General features: G+C 36.7%; 1 protein-coding gene across 2 annotated transcripts; it reads right to left on the reverse strand.

The window, feature by feature from the left end:
• Positions 1 to 209: 209 nt before the first annotated feature.
• LOC134813768 (neo-calmodulin-like) lies at positions 210 to 18199 on the reverse strand. 2 transcript variants are annotated; one of them, XM_063821650.1, is made up of 5 exons: positions 18090 to 18199; positions 17680 to 17790; positions 2039 to 2162; positions 1137 to 1234; positions 210 to 926 (listed from the first exon to the last, which is right to left on the reverse strand). In XM_063821650.1, the coding sequence occupies exons 1-5, from the start codon at positions 18138 to 18140 to the stop codon at positions 858 to 860; spliced, it is 453 nt and encodes a 150-aa protein (XP_063677720.1). In that variant the 5' UTR covers positions 18141 to 18199; the 3' UTR covers positions 210 to 857. The 2 variants fall into 2 exon arrangements, with proteins under 2 accessions (XP_063677720.1, XP_063677725.1); XM_063821655.1 differs by lacking the exons at positions 17680 to 17790; positions 18090 to 18199 and adding an exon at positions 2425 to 2671.
• Positions 18200 to 24123: the final 5924 nt, after the last annotated feature.

The raw sequence follows: 24123 nt of genomic DNA on the forward strand, positions 1-24123 counted from the left end.
TCAACCCTAGACGTGATTTATTAACAATATTAGCTTATTTTGTGTAACACGATATGACAATGGTTACATTTTAGTTAAAATTTAGGGAATCGTCAACTCACCATAATTATTCTATTTACATAACTAAATCACATTACTCACATTAACAAGTGTTATCTCGCGTATTACCATGGTGGAAATACCGATAAAGCAACAAAAACGCTTTTTTTGTTTAAATACGCTTCAAATTGGTTCAATCATAAAGTACACACAAACAGTTAAATTTTGTTAAACGTCCTATAACGTTAATTTATTATCAAATTTAATTGTGACGTTTTCTTTACACGTAATTTGAAATTAAATAATCTAAACGGCTTCAAAAATTCTCTGCTCTCCGTCTCAAATTACGTTATAATATATATGTCACTGAAGACAACTACAAAGTTAGTGTCATTAAAACATTTCATCACTTAGAAGATACATGTGTTCAGTAAACATTTGTTAAATGTGAGGAAAAAGGCGAATGGGTAGCTCTCAAGATATGATTTTAATGGTTGTAACCTTGCTAATGCATTATATGGAGTAGCTGAAACAGTCGATATAAAACTAAAAGTATCCCTAAAATCTTAGTTGTGCTGTAGTAAATCGACGTTAAACATCGATAACACTGTTAAAAGAACTTAAATTTTGAAAAAGGATTAAGATCTTCGAAAAAATAGTACACCACACTAATTGCAACGAAGTAAAATAAATGATGAATGAGTTAGAATTAATGAGTGTAAATTCCCAGATATAACAACGGTTAAATAATAAAAGCAGCGGTTTATCAATATCAACTGTGAAGATTAAGCATTAGTTCACGCGAGCGCGCACTTTTTCTATTTGAAGAGATGAACACAATTGGCAAACTCTACGAAGCTGATGTATCCGTCGTTGTCAAAATCAACCTGAAATAAAGATAAGGAATATACTGAAATAAATAGGAATATACTGCAATCAGATGGCCTGAGCAATAGCTGGCTATGTTTATTTCAAAAATACAAAATATGTAACGACCAAGTTACAATTTGAATATCAGTTAGGGCTACAAACAAAGGAATTAAGAGTGAAATACTTGATTCCAATAGGTTACGGTGCCCAAATTGCTTTAACTATACCTCAATCATAATTTTGTCCAGTTCAGAGGCTGATACTTTTTTGTTTCCGTAGAGCTTTAACGCTTTCTTCAGCTCAGTCTTGCTTATTCTCTTGTTACCTGTAATATGTTACAATGACATCACTACCACTAGGAGGTGCACCATAAAAATAAACTTGCTCGGATTTTAAAAATTTTTGTACCATTGTTTTCTAGAGACTGTGAGAATTTTCACAATACCAAATTTGTTTTACCTTTTTGGAAAGATCAGTGAGTTTTGCCTAGGTGCCATATATGGCACCTAGGCAAAACTCACTGATCTTTCCAAAAATATATTTGATGGTGCGCGGCTTTTGGAGCAAAATTAGCTGTAAAAGTCGCGTAATTTGACCAAATTTGACCAAATTCGTTGATTTTTGATTTTTGTCGTATTATTTGGATATATCTTCAGTTCCTTGAATGAGATCATTCTGAAAATTGGTGACGACCTTCCAATAGGGCTTTTACAACTGTCCGAAAAATTTGGTGGATATCGGAGTTGATATAGTGATCAAAATGGGGCAAAATACGCTGCTTTTAGCTGTAACATAATGTTTGATGGTTGGATATGCATTATGCTTTAAACTTTTCGGACACATTTCTTGTAAGTCTATGAGTAAGCTTACCAATTTTTGTTGCAATCGGAGGTCGGGAAGAATACTTAATATCTATTTGTTTGAAGAAAATTGTGCTGGCCGAAATTAGCGCTAAAAAACCATCCCACAGTCGGCACGCGCGGCTCACTGTCGATGGCGCACTACCTACTACCACATTAGCCCTGTAAAATGTGTTGGCATCGCAAAATATCTTTTTTTTTCACTTGATATCGAAAACATCGATGCGATAATCTTTAAAAAAATCGAAATAAAAAAGTATTAAACCAACCGTCTTTATCCATGACTTCGAAGACCTTTTGTAGGTTCTGTGACTCCCTGCTCTGTTTGTGCATCCTGATCATGATAGTGAGCATCTCGGAGAAGTTTATAGCTCCGTCACCGTCCTGGTCCACCTGGAGGGAGACGAGGGACATTAGACCACATTGGAAGTTACACATGAGCATTGACGAGGCACTAATTAAGCCTCCTTCGTTTTGTCACAGTGGACTTAGTCAGTGTGTACGTTATGTGTGCATTGTATAGGTTATAATTATATAAAGTTAAAACACTCAACCAGAAAATAGTTGAGTAAAACTGAAGTTTTACAAACAAAACATCGCTTCTCCCCGCCTGCCCTCTCCTCCTCCCCCCAAGTTTTAATTCTTAATACACTACCTCGTTCATCATGTCCTTTAATTCGTCATCAGGCATGCTAATACCAAGCTCGTGGAAACCAAGTCTTAGATCAGTGAAACTGAGTCTACCGTCCTTGTTCCGGTCTATGGCGGAGAATATGGCTGACACGTGGCCGTGGAGGTGCTCTCGGTCTACCATCTTGAGGACAGGTGCTTCTAATGAGGCTAGGTGGGACGGCTAGTGGTTATTGGTAGGTACTGATTGGTTACTGATGGTGATAACCAATCCAACTGTGCAAAATGGAAATATTTGATTTTCACGTCCCCAAAATTGAACTAAGAACACATTTGACATTGTTATCGCGTTTACTTACAGCTAATTGTTTGGTTTAAGATTAATTTATGATGAAATTAGATAATTTTATAGTCCATTTTTTAGCGATTAACAAGGCCATCCAGAAGGGGGCCGGGCCCTTTATAGGTAGTGACGTAAGAAATGGCCATGCAAATTTCCGGAGCGGGGCTGCGACTAAGCAAGAGCAACAACCACGAAATACCAGGACGGTGAAACAGAGCTGACAAATTAAACTTAAAGCAGTAATGTTCGCATGGTTTATTTACTAGTAAGTTAGCCCTACAGAACGTAAAATGAGTCTAACAGTAGTATAACTAGGACAATGAGATGATCACTCCTTTGTGGGGACGAGACTAAGCAACTAAGAAACTATCACCTGCTATTGTTCAACTTATAGTTTAATTACAACATATTAACACAGTCAGACCTCTATTATTACATAACATACGCGGAGTAAAACCAGCTATGAATCTTACTAACAACTCGATACTATTGGTCCGCGTATCATGGAGACAACGGACCAGTTCAGAAAGGATGGGAATTGAAGGACACCAAAAAATCTCCATATATGATACAGCTATTTTTATGCCTATTGTCTGTCATCTCTAGCATTGAATTATAATATTTTGAACTAAAAACAACCCGCTGAAGCCTGAACAAATTCTGATGCGTCTAAATGAAACAAATATATATAAAGACTCAAAGAGGGTATAAGGGTTGACGGTCGTGCTTGCCATCACTGTGATGTATTTCGTACTGTTAAAATATCAAATTAAGCGGCATTCATATTGAAGCTTCAAAGCTTTATGGGTAAAATTAAATGGGTGCACCAGATTAGGGCTCCAAAAAACTCCGTTGAACAACATTAACAGAAAAACGAATAAAAGAATTGATTGGTAGGCCGTATAAATATAACCATTTAAACCATGAATATATAAAGTTTCGTCAATTGTAGATCTTAAAATTGGGATAACTGGTACAACGTACTATACTAAACTATAGAACGAAGTACGAACCATATTGCTATAGTTGTATGCAGTGCGAGCTGTATTATAGTATTATAACTCCCGTAAGGCGTATTACTAGTGTGTACCTCATGGAAAATATAGTGTAGCTAGTAGCCACAGTTTAGTGGACGACAAAACGCCTTTTTCTCTCTGACTATCTATCTCTTTGAATGGTAATAACCTGCTGACACATCCATCAGAAGGGAACATTTCAGCTACAGATCTATCAGAGCATTTAAACAGTAGGCTCCAGTGAGCTTCCTATCAGTTGCCAAACATTCGTCTTCTTATTTCATGGAAACTTGCCTTTAATATTAGGCTAACAATGAGTTACAAATAGCTCTGTCACACTTCAAACAAAGTCATTGTTAACGACCAGTTTCCTACCATTTTAAACGATATATGACTAGTGACTAGTGACTACACGGACGCTTTTCTAAATGAGCAAATGAATGAAAGAAAGCTCTTATCCGACACTAGCGTCCCTTGTTAAAGCCCAATCAGATTGATAAAATTTAAAAAATTTAAAAATGCCTCATGAAAACAGAAAAAACTTGAATTAAGAGTAAGTACAGACTACAGGTACACTCACTGACTAGGCCTGGAAATTGAACTGGGATGTTTAATGAGACTACTGCTGCTTTGAGACAGAACATTAGTATCAGGTTCCGCCCTTGATCCACCATTATACCGATCTACAAAACACTGAGCTAGTGTATTGAGTACCAGAACTCTACAATCTGCAATTGTATCACAATCAAAATACCCCTATTTATATAATATACCTATATATTATAGGCGATCGTAAATGATATAAATAGTATAAATAGTTTACAAATCGGGAGAAATCGTCATATAAGAGTCAAGTAATTAGTAATTTGTGGAAATCGCCGCTGACTCAGAAATAGGATTGTAGGCCACTGGCCAATGCTAGCTTAGATTAGGAGGGGGATCTCTGCAGCCTTTCCATCTGAACACATGGTGACCTGGCCAATTATTGTAGACAGATTATAGAGTGTCATTATAACCCATGTAATCGGGAACTGCAAAGAGGGGCCGCGAAAGAATACGATTGATAAAAACAGCTGATGCCACGAAGGCCCAATGCATCAAGATTTCAGTCAATCTGTCTTTATGCGCTTATACAATTATATTATACTAGCCGGGTTGAATAGACCAACATAAAGTCAGCGTCAGTAATTTAGATGGAGCAGCTCGAGACTTGCAACTTAATGACTCAAGTTGAGTTATTAGATCTAGCCACTGGATTTGAGATGAGGAGACTGTTTGGTTGTTTATACTATAGACATTGAATACAATTTCTCTGGAGGTTCACTGAATCTTTCCATTGGATCCATACCAACACGTTCAATAACGGATGAAACGCAGTAGACAAATATCGAAAATATTCTACTGCGAATTCAATTGTGTGAAAATTTACTTTTTTCAGACTTGGATGAATAGTGACTGAAAGTGAACTCAATGCTCCAAATTAGATGAATGATTTAGCGTTTTGATGCTGCACAAACGGAAGTCCGCCGACGAAATTACAAATCTTCCAGATTAGATCTTGCGAAGTATCAGAAGAATATTCTGAACAAATCAAATTACAATCTCAATCGCGATGCTGAAAGCAAAACAAAATTTCCCATGGTAAAAAATATATAACAAAGGCTATCCAAATGTAAGCACAATGATCAGACGCAGAAGAAAAGTGAAATATCTACAGCCCTATAGCAAACGACTGGTTACAAATGTTCATTGTGTAAGAAGAATGTTTGGCTGAGCAGAAAACAATAGTTTCATCAGTCCACCCTACCAACATCCAACAACACACAATTACACACAATAACACATAATTCACCCCACAATGAAATATGTCCAGGACAAGATATTGTGTCTGGGTTCATTATAAGCTGCAAAGATCGTATTGGGAGCAGCTGCCCAAGAATATAAAGCGACAGAATAATGATATCTATGACCTATGTCTGGTATTATATATAATTTTGGCTGTCATGGACTGCACGCAAACTGTTCTCTTGCACATGCCTTATTAGTCATTACATAAGTTATCGATCCATGATCTCTAAAAGGTTGGAGCATTGCTGAGGACTGAGGAGCAATGAGCATTACTTATGATCAGTGCTGCAATTTCCGGAGAATGGTTAATATCTCCATGATGAATGATTCCAAACAAGGTTGTTAAATTTGACGTATTTAACAACCTTGATTCCAAATAAATATTCCTCAGAATCGCTCCATACATTTTATTTTACATCCAAGGTTTAAAATGATGAAGAAGGAAATTTTTTAATTATGAACAGCAACAAATTAAACATTAATGGAGCTGCAGAGTCGTATACCAGAGTTATATCACGACAGAACGGCCATTCTATAGTAATAAATTAATATCAGTTGACATTCAAATTTATTGAGGAGCATACTGAACAGGAGATGCCGTGAAAATAACAATTTTACACAATGTTATAGTAATAGGTGTCCGTAAATTATATTTGTGCTATTCGAAAGATTTTCAAATGTCCAGGACCTGAAACGAATATATGAAAAGAGCGTAGAAACTTTAATAAAGCAGGCTAAATCTCGCATACATATTACATAATAATATGGTCTATATTGCTTAAATTTTATCCTAGACAACAGCATAACTCGAATATGGTCCTCACACATTGCAGGTCTCTGCAGGGCTGCTCCTCTACTCTATAAGTACATGTCATTTTTCACATTTAGATACTATAATCTCATTGTTGATGCAAACTATGAGCAAAGATATATTAGCAGTTCATTTCTCCGATGTTTAAGTTTAATGATAAGGTGGTGCTTTTAAGCTTTTTGAATATTATTTTGCAATATTCAGTTGCAATCATGAAACAAAAAATACGATTTCTACTTTTGCAATTCCGTATTAGTATTACTATTAACCGCGTAACTATATATGCAACTAAACCAGAATATGTATAAGGGAGATTAAAACTAACAAACTATTTCCACAACTAATAGTAATATTAATAGTAATATGGAACATCAAATGCGTAAGGGGCAATAGCAAGAGCAAGGGCTGACAATCTGTATGGACAAAAAATTGAACTAACGATAAGATATATTACCAGAACCAATTATACCATACGATTTAATCTTAATCTATCACAGTGCTGGCAAGCACGACCGTTGCATTTATTGTGGGTATACTATGTTCCCCATTTACTATTATACCCCCTTTACTATTATACCCCCTTTGGTACACGTTACAAGCCTCTTTTGTGCACGCGAAGCGTGCACTCCGGCCGGAGGCGGCGGCCGAAGGCCGCCGCCTCCGGCAGGAGTTTTCCAGGCATTAAGACCCATCGGAAGTCGTTAAGCAGAATTATTTTTAGTTCAAAACATTCTAATTTGATGTCAAAGATGACAGGAATAAAAAATAGTTATGTTGAGATTTTTAAGAAATTTGCATAAAATACTCGCCAGCACTGTTATACGAAATTCGGTAAAAAACCCAAAATCGACATATTCAGGTGCCTTAAAAACCATGTTAAAATTGAGTAAGAGATCTGAAATTTTTCAGGGCGTCTAGACGTTGATCAAATCGACTGCAAAAAAAGTTTCAGGTTTCAGGAGTATCGGGAAATGGGTTTTCTAGAACCCCTGTTTTACGACAGATTGTCGTGATATATATATATATACATACATTTGACCAAAACCCATAATCATGGGTAGAGTGGACCGCTGCCAGTGTCTCTCTTTCCCAAACAAAAGGAAATGATATTAATTTGATTGACCGTTCTCAAATGCAAAATGATACCGAGAATGAAATCGGTCGCTCGCTTTTCCCATTCATTCACGGCTTAAGAATTGTAATAAGTTTCGATTGATTAGGGACATCAATCAGATGCTGTAAAAATCTCTTTGGGTTGCGTTCGGGTCGATACTTAGTATTTCGGGGTAAGGGTGGTAGTTATTACTTATTGAATTAGCTGAAGTTTATTGAATCTTTATTGCCGAGTACAGCTGCCTTTGGGTAGTTCTTCGTAATCTATTACAATTGTAAATGAATGGGAAAAGCGAGCGACCGATTTCATTCTCGGTATCATTTTGCATTTGAGAACGGTCAATCAAATTAATATCATTTCCTTTTGTTTGGGAAAGAGAGACACTGGCAGCGGTCCACTCTACCCATGATTATGGGTTTTGGTCAAATATCATCTCTTTTTGATTATAATGTCAGGGTACTTTATAAAGTCGAAATATAGACTGATATCTTCATTAATAAGTTAATAAGGAGGAAGTTTCAACAATTTCGAAATTTTTCCTTTAAAAACATTTCCTTGTGTTTAGGTAAGTATATCGGTCGATCACTGACTGAATATGCCACTTAATACTCATTCAAGTTGGCATTAAATTCATATATAATGACATTAAACTGTCGTGGCAAAGCAGAATTTGTTGGAAATCACGAATGAGCAAAATTCTCACTTTTCGCACGTGCAAACTTTGAGCGGACGTCGCGTGCGCATCCAATATTGAATCGCCGTAAATTTTTGCGTGTAATTGTTTTATATATAGCTTGATAAGCATGCAAAGTTTCAAAGTATTTCAAGAAGAACTGTAATCACAACGGCACTCTAAAGTTGACAGAAAATGACGAAAACAGCAATTTTCAGTGATTTTAGCAATTTTCTATCAATTTGGGCGTGTCCCCACGTGTGCAACTTTTCGATTTTCAACTTTAAAACTAGCCTAATGCACAATTTATACCTATAGAAAGCAGAACTGAGCTCCACAACCCAAGGCATGGCCCAACACCAGAGAATACTAAATCGCAAAATTGACGTTTTTATAAAATAATTCTTCAAAAAAGCACAAACTTCAATCAAGAATATCTTTATGAAGGAGCAAGCTAGAAAAACTTTCCGGTAGATTTTCAGAATGCTTGAACAATTATCTAAGATAAAAAATCCCTCAGATTTTGAATTCAATTACTTTTTAATGGTGTAAAATCATTTTTAAAAGTTATTACTTTGTCAAAAATCAAGTTTTAAAAACGGTTAACTTGATGACGTCATCAAGGGGTGTTCATGACGTCAAATAATTTGTTTATACAATGTAAACTAAAGTGTAAACAATTATTTTCAAGACCTGTGGTCGGAAATTGCTATATCTTTTATACTTTTGAATCTATGGACAATTAAAAACAGGCTACATTTGACTGGCAAAGCGTCTATCCCTGAATATCACAATGCTGGCAAGCATTACCGTCGCCCTTATATTCACAACACTATTTACCCCCTATACGATTATATCCCCTTTATTGTTTTCCAGGCATTAAGACTCATCGAAAGTAGTTCAGCAGGTACATTTAAGTTCAAAACATTCTAATTCAATGTTGAAGATGACAGGAATAAGAAATAGTTGTATGGAGGTTTTTAAGAAATTTGCGCAAAATACGCGCCAGCATGTTATACGAAATTAGGTAAAAAACCCAAAATCGCCATATTCAGGTGCCTTAAAAACCATGTTAAAATTGAGTTAGAGATCTGAAACTTTGCAGGGCGTCTAGACCTTGTCCAAATCGACTGTAAAAAAAATGTCATGTTTCAGGAGTATCGGGAAGTGGGTTTTCTGGAACCCCTGTTTTACAACAGATTGTCGTGAAGATATATATGTATGTATAGACGCTTTTTGCAGTCAATTGTAGCCTACATTTAAGTGTCCGTAGATTCAAAAGTATAAACGATACAGTCATTTCGAACCACAGGTTTTAAAGATAATTGTTTAAGCTTTAGTTTACATTGTATTGAAAAATAATTTAACGTCATCATCATCACTTGATGACGTCATCAAGTTAAGTGTTTTTAAAACTTGACTTTTGACAAAGTAACAACTTTTTAAATCGATTTTACACTATTAAGGAGTAATTTTATTCAAAATCTGAGGACATTTTCATCTTAGATAATTGTTCAAGCATTCCGAAAATCTACCGGAATAGTTTCCTACCTTGCTCCTTCATAAAGATATTTGCTATTGAAGTTAGTGCTTTTTTGAAGAATAATTTTATAAAAACACAAAAGTTGTGAATTAGTATTCTCTGGTGTTGGGCCATCCCTTGGGTTGTGGAGCTCAATTTTGCTTCTTAAAGGTGTAAATTGTGTTATAGGCTAGTTTTAAAGTTAAAAATCGAAAAGTTGCACACGTGGGGACACGCCCAAATTCATTTAAAATCGCTAAAATCGCTAAAAATTTTGATTTTCACGATTTTTATCAACTTTGGAGTCCCGCTGTGATCCAAGTTCTTTTTGAAATCTTCTGAAACTTTGCATGCTTATCAAACTATATATTAAATACCACTATGCAAAAATTTACGGTGATTCAATATTGTATGCGCACGCGACGTCCGCTCAAAGTTTGCACGTGCGAAAGGTGAGAAATTTGCTCATTCGTGATTTCGAATATATTCTGCTTTCCACGATATTTAAATGGCATTATATATGAATTTAATGCCAACTTGAATGAGTAAAAAGTGCCATATTCAGTCGGTTATCGACAGAAATACCTAACTAAACACAAGGAAACGTTTTCAAAGGCAGAATTTCGAAATCGTCGAAATTACCTCCTTGTTAATGAAGTTTCGACTAGCTGTGTAAATTATCCTGACATTATAATCAAAAAGAGATGATATTTGACCAAAACCCATAATCATGGGTAGAGTGTACCGCTGCCAGTGTCTCTCTTTTCCAAACAAAAGGAAATGATATTAATTTGAGGAACAGTCCGCTAATGCAAATTGATACCGAGAATGAAATCGGTCGCTCGCTTTTTCCATTCGATCACGGCTTACGAATTGTAATAAAGCTTATTGATTTGAAAAAGCGAGCGACCGATTTCATTCTCGGTATCAATTTGCATTAGCGGACTGTTCCTCAAATTAATATCATTTCCTTTTGTTTGGAAAAGAGAGACACTGGCAGCGGTACACTCTACCCATGATTATGGGTTTTGGTCAAATATGTATATACTTATATAGGTATGTATGTATCACGACAATCTATCGTAAAACAGGGGTTCTAGAAAACCCATTTCCCGATGATCCTGAGACCTGAAACTTTTTTTGCAGTCGATTTGGTCAACGTCTAGACGCTCTGAAAAATTTCAGATCTCTAACTCGATTTTAACATGGTTATTAAGGCTCCTGAATATGGCGATTTTGGGTTTTTTACCGAATTTCGTATAACAGTGCTGGCGAGTATTTTATGTAAATTTCTTAAAAATCTCAACATAACTATTTTTTATTCCTGTCATCTTTGACATCAAATTAGAATGTTTTGAACTAAAATTAAATCTGCTGAACGACTTCCGATGAGTCTTAATGCCTGAAAAACTCCTGCCGGAGGCGGCGGCCTTCGGCCGCCTCCTCCGGCCGGAGTGCACGCTTCGCGTGCACGAAAGAGGCTTGCAACGTGTACCAAAGGGGGTATAATAGTAAAGGGGGTATAATAGTAAAGGGGGTACATAGTATACCCACAATAAATGCACCGGTCGTGCTTGCCAGCACTGTGATATTCAGGGATAGACGCTTTGCCAGTCAATTGTAGCCTGTATTTAATTGTCCATAGATTCAAAAGTATAAAAGATAAAGCCATTTCCGACCACAGGTCTTGCAAATAATTGTTTACACTTTAGTTTACATTGTATAAAAAAATTATTTGACGTCATAAACACCCCTTGATGACGTCATCAAGTTAACCGTTTTTAAAACTTGATTTTTGACAAAGTAATAACTTTTAAAATTAATTTTAAACCATTAAGGAGTAATTTTATTCAAAATCTGAGGAGATCTTCACCTTAGATAATTGTTCAAGCATTCTGAAAATCTACCGGAAAGTTTTTCTAGCTTGCTCCTTCATAAAGATATTCGTCATTGAAGTTTGTGCTTTTTTGAAGAATTATTTTATAAAAACGTCAATTTTGCGATTTAGTATTCTCTGGTGTTGGGCCATGCCTTGAGTTGAGGAGCTCAGTTCTGCTTCCTATAGGTATAAATTGTGCATTAGGCTAGTTTTGAAGTTGAAAATCGAAAAGTTGCACACGTGGGGACACGCCCAAATTGATAGAAAATTGCTAAAATCACTGAAAATTGCTGTTTTCGTCATTTTCTGTCAACTTTAGAGTGCCGTTGTGATTACAGTTCTTCTTGAAATACTTTGAAACTTTGCATGCTTATCAAGCTATATATAAAACAATTACACGAAAAAATTTACGGCTATTCAATATTGGATGCGCACGCAACGTCCGCTCAAAGTTTACACGTGCGAAAGGTGAGAATTTTGCTCATTCGTGATTTCCAACAAATTCTGCTTTGCCACGACAGTTTAATGTCATTATATATGAATTTAATGCCAACTTGAATGAGTATTAGGTGGCATATTCAGTCAGTGATCGACCGATATGCTTACCTAAACACAAGGAAATGTTTTTAAAGGAAAATTTCGAAATCGTTGAAACTTCCTCCTTATTAATTAATGAAGATATCAGTTTATATTTCGACTTTATAAAGTACCCTGACATTATAATCAAAAAGAGATGATATTTTACCAAAACCCATATTCATGGGTAGAGTGGACCGCTGCCAGTGTCTCTCTTTCCCAAACAAAAGGAAATGATATTAATTTGATTGACCGTTCTCAAATGCAAAATGTTACCGAGAATGAAATCGGTCGCTCGCTTTTCCCATTCATTTACAATTGTAATAGATTAAGAAGATCTACCCAAAGGCAGCTGTACTCGGCAATAAAGATTCAATAAACTTCAGCTAATTCAATAAGCAATAACTACTACCCTTACCCCGAAATACTAGGTATCGATCCGAACGCAACCCAAAGAGATTTTTACAGCATCTGACTGATGTAATCAATCGAAATTTATTACAATTCGTAAGCCGTGAATGAATGGAAAAAGCGAGCGACCGATTTCATTCTCGGTATCATTTTGCATTTGAGAACGGTCAATCAAATTAATATCATTTCCTTTTGTTTGGGAAAGAGAGACACTGGCAGCGGTCCACTCTACCCATGAATATGGGTTTTGGTAAAATAGTTTAACTATAATTATTATAATTCTGCCGCATCAAGGATAACCTTTTAATGTGTTTATATACACATCAAATATTAAGTAAATGTATACTGTATAGTATATTATACATTATAGTACAACCATAAAAACAGCATTAAATCTATATATTTCACGGACTCACAAAAACTTGAGTTAACAAATTATGTCATCATATGGCCGCCACAATGTCAATACTCTTCATAACCAGTATAGTAGCTGCACGGGGTTCGAACGGAAATTTAAAAGTATCGAATTGGCAAACAATTAACGGTTAAACGGTATAACTTATCGGCTAAAGAAGTACAACATGTCACATGAAAACACCGCAGAAATGTATAAACGTGTTCATAGGAGACTATAAATGTATAATATTACTATACACGATGAGTATACAAGGAGACAGGAGTATAGTGCAACACTACATGTGATAGTGATACTACTTCTGTTATAGATCAAGTGTACGAAAGCTAAAACATTTTATCAGGGAGCTGGAGACGCACCGAGAAAACCTCCGCTAAAATGGGATGTAAATAATTAAGAAATGATAGCCACAGTCCACACTCAGTAGTAATATAGCTGATCAGTGTCCGGTAAGAGACGGAGAGGCCGGTGTTTAGTCCCGGGGCGGGGAGTTCACTTTCAGACTTCAGTGTAACCACCGGTGCGAACAGCTGGCACACAGACAAAACAGTTCGGGGGAGAGTCGGGACCATGCGGCCTTGAGACGTAGTTTCTGAGGGGTCGTGAAATCTTAGCGCCTTTCGGTGCCCGCGCGGGACAGCAGAATTCCTCAAACATGAATTTTTTCTACAAGCTTCGATAATGGTGATACGGTACTTAATATTATAGTGTAAACTGACGGTGAGCGTCCGGAAAGGAGACATCCTTTTTATGTTACTGGTGTCTGGTCCTAGATTGCCTGCTTTTTCGGAAGTCAAAATTATAACTAAGGTTTACTAAACATCAAGGTAAACCACCTCCATCTATTGTCAGAATGGCAGCATTCTGGAATTTGGTGTAGCAGATGGCAAGGGCTTGAGCAGTATAATACGGCTTAAAATAGGTTGGCGCATACATAACAGTGGCTACAAGCTCTTAGTCAAATGAAATAACATTCTTGTATTATCAAACAACAAAGACTTGTGACCATTTCACTTATTAAATTGCATGTCCCAGACTAGGCTATGATATTGATCAATAAACCTACACTCTATAATCTATATAGGCTACAATGGAAAAGTTTATCAGAATAGTCCATGATCAATAAAGCTATGAGGCTATAATAAACCTATACGCTGTATAATGGACTAGTTTACTGTGCAATAAAATGTGTTTGTTCGATAAAACCTACACCAGCATTGTGTGGTAAATAACAGCAATTAACACCGAGCTTTTCAACAAACAACTCCACAAGGCTCCAAACCCTCGGCTAAATAGAATGAGCAGCTGTGCTCCATCTATTATCATCTGAGTTTGCAGCTGATAACTACATTATATTGTACTAGAAAGCCCGTGGTAACAGGGACGAAGCTAGTAGTATTCTTCGAAAGAAAGTTTTAATCGCATCAAAAAATATCCATCCCAACCGATGATACAGCCGATTTAAATTTAAAACACTTTAAACACAACGTAATTACCACAAAACCGATCAAAATGACGTTAAAACAATCTTTGCAGTTTGCACGTGCATGTGTGCATTAAAACACCGTTGCTATGGAACCTTTTGGTTGTTACCTAAATTCCTGTTTTTCATCTAATTTGCACGTGGGCGGTCGTACAGACAGAAACATCAGAAATAATTCTTTGAATTATAGTAGAGATACTCGTCAGTGAACTATTGACAGTCTGAACCAATCTCATCACTGACAAACCTTATCATTAGGTAGTAGGTACCCAAACTAATAATACAGCAGCACATTAACAAAGCGGCCGATATTGGGCACGGGCCTTCCCCAAAACTCACCGCACCTGTTTTAATCATAATAATGAAGGTGGTGAAAGTTGGAGAGATTGGGGTTGGTGTCGAATGATCTGCATTCTGTAGAACAGTTTGCCTATTGCACTTTACAATATTGATTATTAGGCAGTGATATCACATGAGATTCAGAGTAATATCTCATCAGGTTCACACCATGGTTGATGGTTTTCTGCACTCCTAATAAACGTATAGTGCAGCTATTTGTAGTGGCTATAACTAACGTAACTTGCTATAAGGCAGGTGAGGACTGAGTAGCCATGGGTCACAGACTTGTGAAGTTAAGAAGTTAATTACTAGCCTCTGAGAGGGTAGTAGTAGCCTCTGAGAGGGTAGTAGTAGCCTCTGAGAGGGTAGTAGTAAGCCTCTGAGAGGGTAGTAGTAGCCTCTGAGAGGGTAGTAGTAAGCCTCTGAGAGGGTAGTGGTAGCCTCTGAGAAGTTAATGACTATCTTCTCAGTATACCTTACAAGACATATTTATAACGTACGAAATGCGACGGTTTTCCCGAAATTTCGCCATATTTTTGGACCGCCAAAATTTCGGTCGTCGTAATAGAATCCGTCGCATTATTTTTAGCTCATTCCAATAATTGTGGCTTCATCGATTCATTTTGTTTTTGAAAAGTTAGTGATATGATGGTGGGACAAATAAACACAATATTCCATGATGAATTTAATGTCAAGTAATACGCTTATGGAGTACACTGGAGAACAGCGAGAAACTGAAAGAGTCGAGCCGGACCCCTTAAGTATAGAGGAAGATGAAGAAATCGATTTATAAGTTTCATTTTGTTTCAACATGATTTTACCGATTTTTAGAAAATTTTGAATTTCCTTTGTGTCAGAAAACAAAATGATGAAAAATACCCTTATTTTCTGTGACGTCCGAAATGTGACGGTTTTTGTTCAATTTCGCCATATTTTCGGACCGCCAAAATTTCGGTCGTCGCAAATTGGTCCGCCACAAAAAAGTCTTGTAAGGTAGTCGATTTTAACATACAGCTAGTTCTCACGACAATAAAACACAAAATAGTGTATCTATGACCTATGTCTGGTATTATATATAATTTTTGCTGTCATGGACTGCACGCAAACTGTTCTCACTTCTCTTGCACATGCCTTATTAGTCATTACATAAGCTATCGATCCATGATCTCTAAAAGGTTGGAGCATTGCTGAGGACTGAGGAGCAATGAGCATTACTTATGATCAGTGCTGCAATTTCAGGAGAACGATTAATATCTCCAGGATGAATGATTCCAAATAACTATACTTCAAAATCGCTCCATACATTTTCTTTTACATCCAAAGTTTAAAATGATGAAGAAGGAAATTTTCAGGATTGACTTTTAATTATGAACAGCAACAAATTAAAAATTAATGGAGCTGCAGAGTCGTATACCAGAGTTAAATCACGACAGAAGGGCCATTCTATAGTAATAAATTAATATCAGTTGACATTCAAATTTATTGAGGAGCATACTGAACAGGAGATGCCGTGAAAATAACTTTGTTAAAGTTCAATTAATTAACGTAATGACTATAATAGTGACTCATAATTCGTACGTATGCTACCTCATGGCACCGAAATGGTAGCATTCCATTAAATGGTCAAATAGGGGCCTTTTTTACAGAGCAACCAACATGTAAACCTGAATAATATTTATAGAGTACATTATTATTAAATTGTTATCAATTTGCTGTACAACGTCACTGCTCATTATACAGAGACCACGTTAAAGGTACCATGACGAACAATTTTTGCTTAAATGCAACCGACGCGCTTATTTGAGCAATTTTCCCTTCTCCGCTTATAATTGTGCAGCCTTTTCATAAATTGAGCCTCTCTCAGGTTGAATTTGATCCGCTCAAATTAAGGCCGATAAGGTAACGAGTTCAAGGGCAAAAACAGAAAAAAAATTGCAGTAAAACAGATAGTGATGTTATGGACAACGTCCTCCGACCGTGGCCTTATGACACGGAAGTAATCCACGTGATTATAATGTGTTGATAACTATCGTCCTACAGCAGCACTCAGCAGTGATCTCATTTTACCACGTGCAGATAGGCGGGTATCTCATTATACCACGTGCAATTGCATGAAATAGGTGGGTATCTCGTTGTACCAAGTGCAAATCGGTGGCGGACTTTGGGTTATGAAACTGATCCGGCCTCCAGAGGGATCATATCATGCTAGCTCCTAGCTGCTCTACTCGTAGATCCAATAAGGGACGGGATTCGGGAACCCCTACTCGGGGAGTTTTCGTATCATGAGAGCATGAGACGTGGGACGAATCGGCGTCATATAGAAATAAAATATTGATTTTGATAAATATGGTAATTAAAATATTGAAATACGCCGAGGAAAATACTCAATATCAACGACACGTCGTAAATTCAATGCAAAATTCCTTTTAACTAATTAACTGCAACACTATTACGTGTGAAGTCGTTATATGAAAGTCTGAACGTTCGGAGATTAGACATTTTTACTTCTCGAAATTCTTACCATAAACAATAAAGCAGTTCTATAATTTATAATTTACAATTTACTTTTAGGTTTGATGGTTAGGGTTGTACGTCAAGGGTAACCGTAATGTATTATAAATTTTCATCAAGATGCAAGAGTCCGTCTGCGTTTTTAAGTAGGTACGCAAATAGGCGAGTAATTGTACCACTTGAATTAATATGCTGGTACAACTTTTCATACGTATTCTTCCGAAACTCATTGCGAAATAATTATAGTACCACCCTATGACGCCCCTTTCTTTACCCATTTAACTCTGAATATAAATTATAAACATGCCAATATATAGTCAGTTTTAAATATCAACTCACGTTCTGAACGATAACGGACAGTTCCTCCTTGTCAATCTCATATCCGTTCTTAGTGAAGGTTCTGTAAAACTCGTCAACTGTGATCAATCCGTTCTCATCGTGGTCAAACAGCTGCGGGATAAGAAACGATTCAAATATCGCCGAATATTGTCAAATATCATCAAATCGTTAAAAATCGTATGTTGTGGATAATTACAATATAAATCAATGAACGATATACGCGGTAATGATAATCGTTGATAATTCATCCTTTTGTAGCTATGGAAATTTGTTGAGCTGTCAATTTTATCGAAATATACGATTAATTAAGGAGACCTAATCTGACATGACCTCGCCTTAGCGACCTTATAAACATGCCACCACTGGGTGTGTTCAGTGTAACATCCATGTGACTAGTTTATAAAACTCACCCCCATAGCAATATGAGCGTCGGTCTCGACCTCTTCGTAAGTCTTTGCCATGACAACGCTTTGTAAACAGCAGACAGCAGTCCTCAGCTATATCACCGTATCATTCTCCAACTAAACAAGAGCAAATTATGAGAAGGAAAGCTGCAAAACAGAATTACAAGGACATAAACAAAGCTTGTTTAGGAACAAAAGATAAGGATGGTATAGAGGTATCAGCAGCAGCTGCCTCTCCATACTCAGACTCTATACAACAATGATAGCAATTCTTGAGCCTTCTTTAAATATATTCAATCTATAAGGTGCTCATTATGACCAGCCTTTATGCAGCATAAACCTATGATACTCCTTAAAAGCTATTATAAGTATAGATACTGGATAGCTCCAAGTTAATTAGTTGTAAAAAGCTGCAATCTTGAAGACACAACAATCGTTCTTATCAGACTATTCTAGATTAGTCTGATAAACAAAGTCTAATAATGCGGGATAAAAGACAAAACATACTACTTTATTACTGGATAGAGTATGTGAGGACTGATGAGCATAAAAGCAATTGGAGGACATGTGAAGCTAACACAATCTCTAGAAGCCGGCCGGGCATGAGGTCTCTAATTATGTGGGAACGTGCAGCAGATGTGCGGACTATTTGATGCAATGTGAGTCTCACTGCAAAAAGTGAGACAGAGGCTGGGAGAGTGGGAGAGGGAGAGCGGTCTTTTGTAATGTAACCAGAGTTAGGTTAGCAAACACTTGGTACCACACTGTGACCTGTGTTAGAATCAGCCAAATATTAGCATTAGTAGCAGCCGGTAGCAGTTGGTTGCAAATATCAGTACTTCAAAGCAATACAGAACAATCGTGGGGGAAGGAGTGGCAAAAAACTGTGAACTGTTGAGTGTTGAACAATGAAATTTCTAGAATTGCGAAAGCGTAGTATAAGAATTCTAGTATAAACGGGAAGGGAGATATTGGACAAAGCTCCTTCATGAGTTCAGTCAGGTGCTTTTGACTATAATTGTCAAATATAATGCTTATACTGATAACTGATAAGGGCCGTAAGACGTATGTTAAATTGCCATGGCAATAGTGTGTTTAGTTGCTTCACCTCTCACAAAAGTAAAACAGCTGCTGTGTAAAGCAGTTATTGGCCCATGTTTCAACCAGCACAACTCCATCAAGAGAATATTAAGTTTACAGGAAGATCTTTACTTTCACTTCATTAACAAAGCTTTGTCAATCTACTCAAGCGTCAACGGACTACACTCACTATTACCATAGTAACAATAAAAATACGTTCCCATAGCAACTATATAACCACTATCCCAGAACCATGCAGCTAGAGAACAGTAATATCATTGCTAGGTCAAGGTGGTCCCGCACTAACTTAATGTTGCGCAACTGCAGCCAGTTGTAACTATATGGAACGCAGCTTCTAATTCTTATCTCTTTTACAGCACGACAATATGGGTTAGACGATTGAAAATATGGCTACGAAAAGAGGCACTATTCTCCGATACATTACATACCATAGATTCTACACAAACAGCAAGTAGCATCCAACAAAAGAACTGAAGTCTGAACTGAAACAAAGTGTCGAATTAAAACTGAACTAAGAAATGTAATGTTCTATGTGGGTCGAGCTGTTTGGAACGGGATAATGTTAATACTTACAAAAAAAACGAAAGTGAAATTTTAGTTTTTACTATTCGTTAGGTAAGAAGATGAGTAATGAGAAATGAAAACGAGCATATTTAGTATAAAAGCTGGCTGCAGTTAAAGCATTAAATCATGGTCAAAGAGGCGTACTAAAAGCTTAAAAGGCAGCGCGAACGTGTCTGTGTAGGCTAAAGATACGGTAGTTAGACAATACAGACCATATTAGAGCTTTAAGTTTAGAGGGTGAGATAGTCGTCACTAAACAGTTCTTAAACGATCACGAGCCCGAAAAGCATACAAACTGCTTAAAACACTAAACAGACAAAAAGTGGTATTTTTATAAATATACGTATCTTGACCTTGTAAGGTGGCCGCAAAAATGATGATTAACATCTTATTTTTCAAACTTATAGAAAACCGAGTTTCTTGGTGTTTAGTGTATGCTAGTCAAGCTCTAGTCACGAAGCACGAAACGGCAGGGCGTACCGTATGGTAGAAATGAAACGAGTATATTAAAAAGGATAATTAATAAAAGGAGAAAGTAATACAAAGTGAACGTCAACAGAGAAAACTTCCAAGTGTTCGCTCCAAGCGATTGCCGTGAATATAGATCACACTACGTGTCTAGTCACAGAGAATAGTACTCAGTTAAACTGGCTATTGACAATCGAATCCCTTAAAATGATTAAGGGGCAACTGTATACATTGCCAGTCAGTGTAACTTCGTTTAACTTGATACCTGCCACCATGGACTATGAATGTTTCTAGACACTATCCTTTTGATATTTAGATATTGGTATCTCAGATCACGTGTACACCGTTCCTTTTTTTATGACACAGTAATTTATTGACACTCACAGCTATAATTTTAATCATTGAATCAGTATTTTTATCTATTAACTTATTACACATTTGTGCTCTGCTTTAGCATCACTTGACTATTAAAAAAATTGTTTGTTCAGGCCATGACCTTATAGTCAGCCAATTGGCCATTGCTATATTATGTATATATTGTTTGTAATACTTTTAGAAAAAAAGTTTGACCACTTAAGGGGCAACTAAGAAGTGAGCTCTCCACTTCCGGCTCTCCGGGTATACTCTCAAAACTCGTCACGCCACACTGCGTGACGGCACAACGCATCTGCTTGCACCACGTGACACGCCGTCTCGCCAATGAGCACTCCACTAGCAGTCACCCTGTGTCCGCGAGGACCAACCACAGGTCTGGCTGTTAGTCAGGTGCAAAGTGAGCGGACGGCTCGTTACAGACAGTTAGTATGACAGTAGTTGTGCCAGCCAACCGACTTACACTCAAAATGTGTAACTCCCAAATACGAACATATAAAAACATTGGTTATTATATAATACCCGGAAACACATACTAAATTCTACGTCCCGTAAACGTTATACTAAAACTAAGATATCCTAAACATGTAAAAGATATCTCTAAATACCATATTACAACAAACTCGTTGATGCTATGGTTAACCAGCTGTTCAACAAAGTTGGATTAGTATTGCTAAATTTCACAAAAGCTGTTTACTTAATGTTACTGTTAGATGAAGAGTTCTAATCCTCTTCGCGTTGTATTAAATAACATCCACATTCCACATACTATCACAGCTAAAACAGCACATATATGAACTATGAAGTGAGAACATTTGAATTGTAAAGCATTTCACCAAACTCCCACGAAGATAACGAGGATTTAACTGGTGGAGATGCCACTGCCAGGGGTACATCTATAACCCGGGGTATTGCCCCCTTCTAGCACCCTGTCCCTCAATTGAAGGACGTCTGTCAAGCAATAAACATTATTATGATGAGCGCGTCAGGTAGTAGTAGTGAGGAGGACCCCATGGGGGTGAGCTGTTCTATTCAACCGAACACGTCTACTTTTAATTTCAAGTCAAATGCGGTGTCATTTACCGGACAGGGCCGAAATCAGCCGACGAGGAATTGGGCCAAATTAATCATGGACATGGCACGACCTGCGACCATCATCGCGACATGGTAATCAGTGGATCTCCTATCATCACTGATAATCATGTCTGTGAAATGAAATCAGACCTTCCAAATATTACCAGTACCACTATATACGCGTACGTGATATGGGCCATATCACGAAGTAATTTGATTTCGATCCAAAAGTAAGTTTCCTGATTAAATGAAATGACAAAACTTGATATGCTTTTAATACTCCTCTATTTGTTAACACACCTATAACAGTACATAAATCAATATTAGTAGAAAACGAAAGAATATCAATATCACAATGCTGGCAAGCATGACCGTCGCCCTTATATTCACAATACTATTTACCCCCTTTACTATTTACCCCCTTTACTATTTACCCACCTTTACTATTTACCCCCTTTACTATTTACCCCCTTTACTATTTACCCCCCTTACTGCTCACCCCCATTCTAATTCAATGTTAAAGATGACAGGAATGAAAAATAGTTATGTGGAGGTTTTTAAGAAATTTGCGCAAAATACGCGCCAGCATGTTATACGAAATTAGGTAAAAAACCCAAAATCGCCATATTCAGGTGCCTTAAAAACCATGTTAAAATTGAGTTAGAGATTTGAAACTTTGCAGGGCGTCTAGATGTTGACCAAATCGACTGTAAAAAAAGTTTCAAGTTTCAGGAGTATTGGGAAGTGGGTTTTCTGGAACCCCTGTTTTACAACAGATTGTCGTGAAGTATATATATGTATATATATATAGACGCTTTGACAGTCAGTTGGAGCCTACATTCAAGTATCTGTAGATTCAAAAGTATAAAAGATACAGTCATTTCGAACCATAGGTCTTGAAGATAATCGTTTATACTTTAGTTTACATTATATCAAAAAATAATTTAACGTCATCATCACTACTTGATGACGTCATCAAATTAAGCGTTTTTAAATCTTGATTTTTGACAAAATAACAACTTTTCAAATCAATTTAACACCATTAAGGAGTAATTTTATTCAAAATCTGAGGAAATTTTTATCTTAGATAATTGTTCAGGCATTCTAAAAATCTACCGGAAAATTATCCTACCTTGCTCCTTCATAAAGATATTTACTATTGAAGTTAGTGCTTTTTTGAAGAATAATTTTATAAAAACACAAAAGTTGTGAATTAGTATTCTCTGGTGTTGGGCCATCTCTTGGGTGGTGGAGCTCAATTTTGCTTCCTAAAGGTATAAATTGTGTTATAGGCTAGTTTTAAAGTTGAAAATCGAAAAGTTGCACACGTGGGGACACGCCCAAATTGATAGAAAATTGCTAAAATCACTGAAAATTGCTGTTTTCACCATTTTTATCAACTTTGGAGTCCCGTTGTGATCCAAGTTCTATATGAAATCTTCTGAAACTTTGCATGCTTATTAAACTATATATAGAATACTGCTATGCAAAACTTTACGGTGATTTGATATTGGATGCGCACGCAACGTCCGCTCAAAGTTTGCAAAAAGTGAGAACTTCACTCTCTTTATTTCGATTAGATTTAGTTCCTGCTTTAACAGTAACATGACAGTTAAATGACATTATATTTGAGTTTAATGCCAACTTGAATGATTATATAGTTGCATATTTAATCAGTGATCGACAGATATGTTTACCTAAACACAAGGAAATGTTTTTAAAGGAAAAATTTCGAAATTGTTGAAACTTCCTCCTTATTAATGAAGATATCAGTTTATATTTCGACTTTATAAAATACTCTGACATTACAATCAAAAAGAGATGATATTTGACCAAAACCCATAATCATGGGTAGAGTGGACCGCTGCCAGTGTCTCTCTTTCCAAACAAAAGGAAATGATATTAATTTGACTGACCGTTTTCAAATGCAAATTGATACCGAGAATGAAATCGGTCGCTCGCTTTTCCCATTCACTCACGGCTTAAGAATTGTAATAAAGCTTATTGAATAGGAAAAGCGAGCGACCGATTTCATTCTCGGTATCAATTTGCATTTGAAAACGGTCAGTCAAATTAATATCATTTCCTTTTGTTTGGAAAGAGAGACACTGGCAGCGGTCCACTCTACCCATGATTATGGGTTTTGGTCAAATTTCTACCCTCGAAAAATCAGTACATTTCAAACTTCAATCCAGGTAGCGGACTGTTAGTGTTATAGTTCGAACTTCAGGGCTTGTCGAATTTAAGTGCGGGTTGAACTTCTTTGATATATCGAAATTCGGATTGAATCATGACTAAAAGTAAATCATGACATCTTTACTGAGATATTGAGCAGCGAAGATTAAATTAAACCAGGGCACTACAACTTGAACTACAAGATCAACGTGAATTGCGGACGTGACCTCGTATTTCATTAATCTTATATCGACGTTCAAACGCCGATTTACGGGATTATTTACAC

This window comes from Bolinopsis microptera, chromosome 1 (assembly GCF_026151205.1).
Source record: "Bolinopsis microptera isolate Bmic1 chromosome 1, MBARI_Bmic_1.0, whole genome shotgun sequence".
Classification (NCBI taxonomy): Eukaryota; Metazoa; Ctenophora; class Tentaculata; order Lobata; family Bolinopsidae; genus Bolinopsis; species Bolinopsis microptera.

Coding starts and splice junctions, on each gene's coding strand:
- LOC134813768 (XM_063821650.1), bottom strand. CDS start 18,140: ATGGCAAAGACTTACGAAGAGGTCGAGACCGACGCTCATATTGCTATG. Junction 17,791..18,089: donor ACGCTCATATTGCTATGGGG/GTGAGTTTTATA, acceptor CTTATCCCGCAG/CTGTTTGACCACGATGAGAA. Junction 927..1,136: donor TGGACAAAATTATGATTGAG/GTATAGTTAAAG, acceptor TCTTTATTTCAG/GTTGATTTTGACAACGACGG.